Source organism: Pleurodeles waltl, chromosome 7 (genome assembly GCF_031143425.1).
Source record: "Pleurodeles waltl isolate 20211129_DDA chromosome 7, aPleWal1.hap1.20221129, whole genome shotgun sequence".
In the NCBI taxonomy this organism is placed as follows: domain Eukaryota; kingdom Metazoa; phylum Chordata; class Amphibia; order Caudata; family Salamandridae; genus Pleurodeles; species Pleurodeles waltl.
The window spans coordinates 75,293,992-75,304,289 of NC_090446.1; the positions used below are offsets into that span (position 1 = coordinate 75,293,992).

General features: G+C 43.7%; 1 protein-coding gene across 1 annotated transcript in view; it reads left to right on the forward strand.

The window, feature by feature from the left end:
* The window catches only part of LOC138303671 (epidermal differentiation-specific protein-like), a 32,926-nt gene extending 23,550 nt beyond the window's left edge, over positions 1-9,376 (forward strand). Inside the window, exon 4 of the mRNA XM_069242982.1 lies at positions 6,866-9,376. Within this exon, the coding sequence (XP_069099083.1) occupies positions 6,906-7,913 (1,008 nt within the window). The 5' untranslated portion in view covers positions 6,866-6,905 and the 3' untranslated portion in view covers positions 7,914-9,376. The remainder of the gene's footprint in view (positions 1-6,865) is intronic.
* The last annotated feature ends 922 nt before the right edge of the window (positions 9,377-10,298 follow it).

A 10,298-nucleotide genomic window follows, 5' to 3' on the forward strand; every position in this document is an offset into this window, starting at 1 on the left:
TAGAGCTCCTAACTAGAAGTCATAGTGCATTCTGACATTGTTGTGTGCTAATGTTGTGGGCAAAGTATTCCTCCAGGTCAGTGAGGGATTACCCACAGTGCTCCAACCCTCGACTGGAGATGGATGCCCAGTTGGACCAGCAGCCCCTCCTCTCCAGAGGAATAAGAGTCTAGTGATAGCTTTCCATCCTCTATACCGCAGTCCTCTTAAGGACTGACTTTTACAAGGACAGTGCTGTGGAAATAGCATTTTAGTACCTCAGAACTAGCCTGGTGCCAGACCAGTCTGCACGAGCATCCCCAAAGGTGTTGGGCCATCTTCCAGGATGGGTCTGCTCCTACCACGTGTGATCTCCATGGGTGATGTTTGGTTCTGCCTAACCCCCTCAACAGGACTGCATAGAGACTAGGCCTCAAATCAGAATATTAGGCTGTTGTTGGATACAGACTTGATTATAAACATTGACATCTCTCAATACTTGATGGAATGTTTACACAGTCCAAAGTAATTGTGTTCACCTTTTGGTGGCTACTAGCAAGTTGGAGCATCCCACCCCCCTTAAAGCAGTGACATATACCTTCCAGTGGCAATGCAGATGCAGACCAAGGTGCTTTTCCTTATCCTTTAGACCATAGATGCAAAGGCCCCATTTTCATTTTCAAAAGGTTTGTCCTGTACAGGCCAAATGTTTCTTTAAGAGTGGATCTCTAATACTGTTGTCCAAAGTCAATAAATTTGTTGGCAAAGTTAAGACGAAGGTTACTTTCTGTTTTGGCACTCACTCTGTGCTCATTGGGCCAAACTATTTCTACATGCATTATTTCATTTCACATTCTCACCAAGAAAACACTGAAGACATAGATAGCTATTTTCCAGGATTAGACTCACCCATTTTCATTCTAATTCTTCTACCTCAACAAATTTCCAGCAGCATGAATCTGACCTGTCAGTCCAGTGCTTTAGAAATAATATGATGTTTTACAATAAATAAATATGTTTTTTAGAACCAATTTCAGGCAATAAATATATTCATATTGTACAAAATATGGCTTATTTTTCTGACCTACAGGAGACAAGGAATGACAGTGAGCTGCGGTTCAAGTTAGTGCCAAACCCAGATATACTGCCAAAAGGATGTAGTTATCATACACAAATAGAAACCATGTCTACATCATACTATTTAATGGAATTGTATTGTACTGTAACATTTCTACAGCCTCTTATATCCCTTCAAAGAGTTGATGTGCTACTGGCTTCCCACAATTTATCTACTCTGTTTTTGTGCATGGTTGATAGAGTGTAAGTTCATACAGTGACCTTCAGTGAAGAGTTGGATTTCTTATGTGTAGTTCATAAGGGTGCTTCAATCATGTTACAATGAACACGTGGCTGCACTTAGGCACAAGTTAAAGAACCCAATCATGAGAGAGCTGCTCTTCAAATATTCACCATCTTCTGGGTTGTTCGGTGACAGGCTACCCTAATTGTTGTCCTTGATTGGAATGGTGTGGGCATGCAATTTACATGTGGAAAGTATTCAGTGTTGTATGTGAAGTTTGGTAGATGTGCCTCAATCATGACATTCTTCATCTTACTGTGCAAATGCACATAGTAAAACTGGGAAGTGTAAGACAGATAGATACATACCATGCATGCCATACATACCACCCCACTTTAATTTGACTTGGTCATGATAGGGTCATATGTTTGCTATCAAACATCATCCTTAATTCACAGTTCCAGGAGGCTGTTCCAGAGCTTGGTTTTCTGCACAGCGAAGTAAGTATTACTGGCAACGTTCTTGAAGGCAGCAAATCTGGATTGAAGAAACTTTCTTTGAGACCATAAGTAACATTTTATTTAGAAGAACATAAGTTAATGAATAAAAACACAGAGCCATAAAGGAGTTATTTTTGGCCACATGCACCCGTGGGGAGCACGTATCACTGGAGATCTGTGATTGCCCATGTGTTGATGATGATGTATCCTTTGGTAAGGTATGAAGGAATTCTGTCTAGAATAGTAACATGAATGTGGAGGTCAGACACTGCATGAAGAAGAGCGAGTGGTACACCATGTCAAATACTGAAGTGAAGCCCAACAGAAGCACAACATTATGTTTACAACAGTCATCCTATATGGAGAATAAGACATGTTTAAAGGGGACAAGAGAGATTTGGTGACCTTACCAAAATTAAGCCACTGGAAATTGGTCAGAAGCTGGCCAGTTTAATGTAGTAGTCCTAGAGCTCACTAGAGATCCTGCCAGACGAGTTTATTGCTGATGACTCTTACAGGGAATGCAGGATAGGCGAGAGGAGGATGTTCTTCAGGTGACTCATCCTTACCAAAAGTTCCTCCAATTCATTGGCTATGGCTAAAGATAGGTGAGGTTCTGCCAGTCACTGTTTGTGTAAGGTGATAGGCATAGGATGAAGTTTGCAGTTAATGTGAAGGATATGTTTGTCACTCCAGGTGATGGGCTGATTTGCTATGATGGTGATGTGCCCCAGTGAAGCAGGGATTTTGGCAAGGCTATGCATGGAACATGAAAGATCAGGTAGCTGACACCGAAGCTAGATTCATAAGCATCATCTGATGTGGGGCCGGTATGGTTTGTCAAACCAGACATTCTGGCCTCCCAGATGCAAAGATGGTTATGTCTGTAATGGTTCCAGTAAGGCTGGATTGTTCAGGGACAGTGTGTAACTCAACAGAAATAAAAAAACACAAGTTGGAGAAGATGAACAGTTGATGAGTAAAGCTTTGCATTCTGTGGATACATGCTCTAAGTAGCTGAAAGTGGATGGAACGTTCTTAGAGGTGACCACATCTTAGATACTTAGCTTCATAGAAGGCCAATTTCGCATGAGAATTGTAGAGACTGAAGGCTCAGCCTCATGAAAGGCTGAAAAATGTCATCGGCTAAGCATTTTTCAGCGATGAAGAGAAAATAAGGAGAACAAAAGATGTTAGTAGTTAGTTAGATTAGCAAAAATGGCGAAATGTTGCACAGGAAAAGATTGTGGTTTGAGGTGAAATAGGAGCAAGAGGAAAGTAGACAAAAGATAAGTGTGAGATTTGTAGAGGTGTCAGGTGTGGAGAAGAGGTGTGAGATGGAGAACAATCTGCTTCTTTTGGGTACTGGTTTTGTCAATGCTGCAGGGTTGAGGGAGGAGGGAGTCAAGGTGCAACAATGTCCTTAACAGATTCAAAGATGTAGATGAAACATTTGGGAAGGTGTTTTAAGGGTGTGGAAGTAAAGGTTTTGCGAGAGGAGGCCACCTACGGGAGTGCAATCGAAGAATGGTCCTGAGTTGGTCATGGGAAGAGAATGTCTGGGCAGTTGAGAAGAGTGGAGTGCTTGAGAGGTGTGGAGAAAGCCAGGGAGACAGAGTGAGGGAAGAGGGTTATTTGTAAGGTAAGGAGAGTTGTGAAGAAGGAAAATTAAGCAGTGGCTGGAGAGGGATAATGCAAAGCATAAGATGAGAAGATCTGGAACAGAACGAGAGAAGGGAACATTGGAAGAAGAAGCACAGTTGCATGGAAATAACCTTGATGAAAAGGGAGCTCGCATGCAGGACATTTTGAAAATTAGTGATGTTTTACTGCAGAGTGAGAATACAGATTGAGAATACCCGTGGGAGAAAGGTGAATGGAGAATGTCTAGGCTCCCAAACCCACCAGCTAATAAAAACAGATGGGGCAATCCAGTAATGGAGTAGGTGCAATGCCCTACAAGCAACAGATTTCCGAAACTAAGAGCTAACAATAGTCTATGGAACAGGAGGCTTAGACACAACACACTAGAAAGCACTGCTCCTCCAAACAACTTGTTACTAAGGGGCATATTTCTGAGCCGCTTGTGCTGCCTTTGCGTCACTTTTAGTGGAGCAGCAGCAGTGCAAAACATTGCATGCTTTGAATGGCCTCATAGATATGGAGGACGTCAAGGAAGCGCAAATTGGTTAGTTGCCTTACTCTGCATTCCATGGACGTTGCAGTGGGTGTTCCCACAAAACACCCACGGATTTTGACGCATCCCCTGACTTACAAAGCCATGTAAACTTAGGGATTAGTCAAAACCTTACGCCTCCCCTGGGGAGGTGCAGCAAGGAAAAATATCTTTATGTATTCTCGTTTTTTCTTCTTTCTATGTGTGCTCCATTGTGCAGCACACATGGAAAGAGGAAAAAGCCTCACTGTATATTTTTTTTGCAGGAAGATGCCCCTGAGGGTCACAAAAACAATCCTGCATGTAACGCAGGCATCCTTGCACCATGGTGCAAGGGTGTCTGCATTGGTGGTAGGCTGCCAAAATGGTGCCAGCACATAGAGGAAGGGCAGCAATGGGCTGTATACCATAGATTTGGTGCATTCCTACCATTTCACTTTGAAGCAGAGCAGCGCAGCAAGATGGTTAGCAGCACTGCTGTGCCTCAAATCCCCATAAATCTGGGGCTAAGTGTTAAGTCATTAGGTGTCAGTGGAGTCCAGCCAGGTGCAAAGCTGGTGCAAGCTATTTAAAGGTTCAGCTTCTCCAATCCACCAATTAATTAACATCTGTGAGATTCACCCTGTTGTAATGTATAGGCCACAAACTGGAAATAGAAGCTTCTCAAAATCAGGCATAGCATAGGTGAAAGTAATTGTTGAGGCCAATATATTACAGCTAGGCAATAACAGTAAGCAGGATCAGCCCACAAGGCACGCTAGTATGAAACTATGGGAGCGCATGAGTTATTGTTTCAGTCTTGTGTGCTCCTCAAGGTGATCCTCCGACTCAAGTTACAGAGAAAACATCAGAATTCCCAATAAATCATTTGGGTGTCATTGGCCACAGTTCTAAGATGGCCTGGCAGAAGAAATGGTATTCTCTCTCTCTCTCTGTAAGATAACCACTTAGGGTGAAACTTCATCCACTACAGAGTCAAGTACTCTGCTTAGAAACAATGGGGGTCATTACGACCTTGGCGGTCTTTTTGCAAGACAGCCGAGGGACTGCCGTGCGGAAGACCGCCTGTGCAGGCGGTTTGCCGCTTGGCGTATTATGACTGTTGGCTGCTCTCCGTCGTTATTCCGACGGAGAGCCGCCAACAGCCATACTTGCGGGCGGCAGGGAAGTGGAGGTTGCTCCACCTCCACCGCCACGCCAACAGAACACCGCCCAGCGAATCACGTCTTGTGATTCGCCGTGGCAGTGTTCTGTCGGCGGTGTGGTGTCGGCGGAGCTGCCCCCATGGCTCCCGTCCCCTCCCAGAGGAGCGACGGACCAGGTAAGTCGATCGTCCATTAGGGGAGGGGCGTTGGGTGTTGTGTGCGTGCATGGGGGTGTGCGTTTGTGTATGTATAGGGGGTGTGTGAGTGCGTGTATGCTTGCGGGGGTGTTGTGTGTATGGGAATGTGTGCGTGTATGGCTGTGGGTATGTCTGTATGGATGTGTGCGTGTATGTTTGAATGTGGTTGTGCGTGTCTGACTGTGTGTGTGGATGTAGGCATGTATGTCGGAGTGTGTGCGTGTGTGTGTTGGTGGTGCCTGCATGCGTGTCGGGTGTGTGTGAGTAATGTTATGTTGGGGGTCGGGGTGGGGAGGGGGTCCCTGCCACCTTTGGGGGGGGGCAGTGGTGGTGGAGGGGTAGGGGAGGGAGTCGGGGTGGGGGAGACCCCTATCAGTGCCAGGGAAGGAATTCCCTGGCACTGATAGTGCTTACCGCCATGGATTTCATGGCTGTTCAAACCGCTGGAAATCCACGGCGGTACGCCGGGTCCAAATACCGCTGGCGGTATACTGACGGCCGCCGGGCTGGAGACCCAGGTCTCCAGTCCGGCGTGAGGGACGGAGATCCGCCGGATGACCATGGCGGAAACCGCCATGGTCATAATACACCAAGGTAAGACCGCCAGCCTGTTGGCGGTCTTACCGCCGGTTCTCCGCCATCCGCCAGGGTTGTAATGACCCCCAATATATTAAAATCAATTGTGCACATGACAGGAACCTGGGTCACAAGTCTCCTGAGCACAAAAACATACCATGACAATCAGACGTGATGAAATTAGAAGAATGATAGCACATTGATACAGTATGAGTGACTTCTGATTCTACCCATCTTACAGGAATTTGATATACCAGTGAGGTCTGGATTCCTTCCTGTTTTGAAAACAGTTTTTCTTAGACTGAAGATAAGCTAACATTTAGCTAAAATATCTGAATCAGGTTTTGCCATTTCCTTGGCTGCATTCTACTCTGCAGGCGCCTTGGGTCTGCTGAATAGCTTCCTTACACTTTCGCAAATGTTCTTCTTTGTAAGACTATTTTACCATACTTTCAAAATGGAATATTTGTTCTCTTTCCATCTCACACAATTTTCTCGAATGCTAAACAATTCACTACGTTTGTTCTCCATAGGTACTTCACACTTACTACTTCTCTGTTAAGTGAGAAAGAAGAAACCATGAGAATTTTTATTAGTATTTAAAATTATTTTCTTCTATGCACGAGGTAGAATTACATTAAGTGAGGAAAAAATTGCTATTGACCCATACTGTGTTTCTGTTATGAGTAAGTGTCAGCATTTTCGCTGTTAAAGTGGAACAGGATAAGGTTTCTGGTTCATCCAGTGATTTCCTCCTACCATTACGTATGGGCTATCTACACACCTATTAAACCCTAAGAATATGCAGTAGCAAACTTCACCTGGAGTGCCTCTAAATTATTGGTAAACAAAGCTCTTATTCCAAACAGAGGCACAGAATGTATCTTGTTTGGTGACAAAAATTATTCTTTGCAAGAAGAATCAATTATTTGAATTTGCGCAAAATGCTACTTGATGTTTCTCTACTGAGTGGCTTTTGTTTTACGTTACAGAGTCAAAGAAGGGAACACAGTGGAAACTCTGTAACTGACCATGAACACAATCACTGTCTATGAACATGCCTACTTCAGAGGACTCCAGAAGACTTTTACTGCAGATGTTCCAAATCTGGTAAATGAAAGCTTCAATGACTGCATCTCCTCTGTGAAGATCGTCGGGCAGCCCTGGATCCTTTATGAGCATATAAACTTTCAGGGACAGTGCCTACCTCTAGAGGAGGGAGAATATCCAGGGATTACTATGAATGATGGGGCATCTTCTCTTAAAATGATCACTGATGATCTGAGCAATCCACAGATCACAGTCTATGAGCATATCAATGCAGGGGGTTATGCCTTAGTGCTGACTGAAGAGAAAAATCTAGCATTTGGGGGCATGCAAGATAATATATCCTCACACAGAGTCCAGAGTGGAGCATGGGCTCTGTACGAGCATATAAACAGAGGTGGAAGGTGCATTGTAGCCAGGGCCGGTGAATATTTGGCGAATTACTGCAACATTGGTTTCAATGATCAAGTCTCCCACGTGTATCCTCTGCGCCCTGGTAAAGCCTCTGTGACAGCCACGATTCTGTGGGACAAGAAAAGGGTAGAGAGTGAAAGGAACAATGAGATAGATCAGTATTTTTATACCAACAACACAGGCATTGAGCAGAAGTTCACTGCCACTTCTTCCAAAGAATTTGAAAAATATGTCTCCCATAGCTTTGAATTCACCAATGAGACATCAATCAAGGTGGGTACATCTTTTACCTTGAAAGGAGTGGTCAATATTGAGACAGAGGTGTCCAACACCTTCACGGTGAAGAAAGGTGAGACTCAGTCATTCACCACAAGGAAAAAGGCAGAGTTGAAAATGCCAGTGAAGGCCCCGCCACGCTCAAAAGTGACTGTCAGTTTCATGTGCAAGGAGGTCACTATGTCAGTGCCGGTGGAGCTGAAAATTGTCCGTGGAGCTAAAACTGAGATTGAAACTGGAACATACCGATGTGATTCAGGCACAGAAACCTACATTCATGTGAACAGCCTTCCTATAGTTTGATCTTAGTGGGAGCCACACTGTCTTCTTACTAGCAGACACACCTCAACATTCAACATTGGTTTGCTATTCTTTGGGTGATTGTGTTTTCCTTAAAACTGTTTTCCTTAAAACTGAGATGCATGGGAGGGATCCTTTCATGTATAGCTGTCATTTCCACTGACATTGCTTGAAAAATCTACTTTTGGCAGGAAACAGTGATCCATCTCTTATTTCAAGCCATCAAAGGTGTTCCTCCTGTAGTGTAATGTCCAATGATAAAACCACACCAGGATCACAACCAATGCCACATTTGGACTTGGTTCTCCCTATCACTGCTGCTTAGCGTTCATATTGCCCCCTCAGAGCAGCGAACCAGTGCCATAGTCTGATGAACCACCTGATATCACAGAGGCACCAATGAGTGAGTGTACCCTGCGAAACTGCAGCCAAAGCTGTACTGTGAATGGCTGTGTGTACGTCTGCCGCTCCTTTCATATCCGTAGGAAGTGTCCTACTGAAACAGACCACTTCCTGACAATGGTTTCATAGTGTTTGTCCGCAGACAAAGCTTCCGACACAGCTGCACCAAGCCTGGCCATTGAGGTTGCTACAGCAGTTCCTGTTTATTTCTGTGTATGTTTCTTGCAAGTGGCAATCTGTATCTGACCATTGGGTGTCAAGCTGCAGCAATATCTTTTCCCTCCAGAAGACAGGAGAGTATCACATTTTAGATAGCCAATTAGCCATCTCTGTCTGAATTCTTGTGGGCATCAGAATATTAAATTCCCGGACTGGCCTCTGGCTACAACTGCTGCACCTGTTGACATTTGTAGGGCTCACGCCACTTTTATGGCACGTATTGACCCACCGCAGTGTGCCAGTCTTTCATAACTGATGGGGCAGTGCAGATGTCTGAAAATGGTTTGTACCTTGAAGCAGTGGCTAATTCCCCCGAGCGGTCAATGTATGTGTTGAGGGCACTACATGGCCAGAGATTAAACACAAACACATTCACTTATCTCAAATGTTTGTGATTGTATTGGTGAATACATGCACTAAACAAGGGTGGCTGGATAATCCCGAAAGACAGGTTTGTGCACAAGGTCCCAACGAGTGAAGTGAAGGTGCAGACTTCAGTTGCATCATTACTGTGCTGCAGTACCCATTAATTAAGATATTTCTATGTGCCGGCCTAGGGCCACCAGCACTGAGTTTGAAGTTCCTTGTTTGTTGTTCTTTTCTAATATGTACTTCCATTATACTGCATCTGAAGCTGATACATGACATGGGACTACAAGTCTAGTCAAGTAACACAAATCACCGACTTCTAATACTAAGGGGAATAACTAATGTAATAAGTAAGGATTCTCTTTTTTTATTTTGCTTTACTACACTAAGCAAAGCAAGTCAACGTTCAGGGTTTGGTTTCCTGTACAATTATTCTTGTAATGCCTTATGGCTAAATAAACTTCAATTAATAAACAGTTCTAGTGTGCATGTGTCTCTTCTTTCACCTTTTACTGGAAGCCTTCGCTGCCACATCATAATCTTGAGAAGTGTTAGAAAGGATAGTTTGAGGAGCACTGTCTCTTGCTAGCTCTCAGTGATGGAAGCTTCCAAGAGACAGTGACAGTCTAAGAAAAGGAAAGATGTCTGTCTCCAAGAATAGCGCTCCCAGGCACTCTGTTGTAATTGTATGCACTCCTTACACCTTATTATTCACCCACCGTCCACAACAGTCCATACAAAGATGCACTAGCAAATAGCTTTCAAAGGTCCTCGTGTGCCTGCACATGCATACTCATTCACATGCATATACTTGCAAACACAATAAAGAAAACCCACAACAATACACAAAGAAATGCACAGCTATTTACATTCCCAGTCCACAAACACATACACACTGACACTTGTGCCCAGAAACATACACACATATGCTAAACTCTCTGTGACACAAAGAGATATACAAATATATAAACAGTTATACACAAGGCTGCATATTACTATTCAAATCAAATCCACACAAACACTCAAAATACCATCGTACGCATACAGACTAACATATACCCAGAAACATAAACACAGAAAAGAATAAAATAAAACCCAGACAGAAAACACAAAAAATCGTAGAACTCTGAGCAGATTATGGTTTGGATTTTGTAAAGACATCTCCTAGATCAAGAGTCTATGACAACAGCTGCTAATGCTGGGCTTGAGTAACTAAACCCTTCCCTTATTGCAGACCATCCCTCGATTGTTTATGCAATGAAAAATGCATCTGATCTACAATGTTTTTTATTCAGGCTATACTTCCTGTTCTAGCCAGCCTCATAGCAGTGTTTTAATACGTAAAACAGTTATAAGATTGATTTTTGCCAGAGGAAACGGAAATGTTTAGTAAATCAG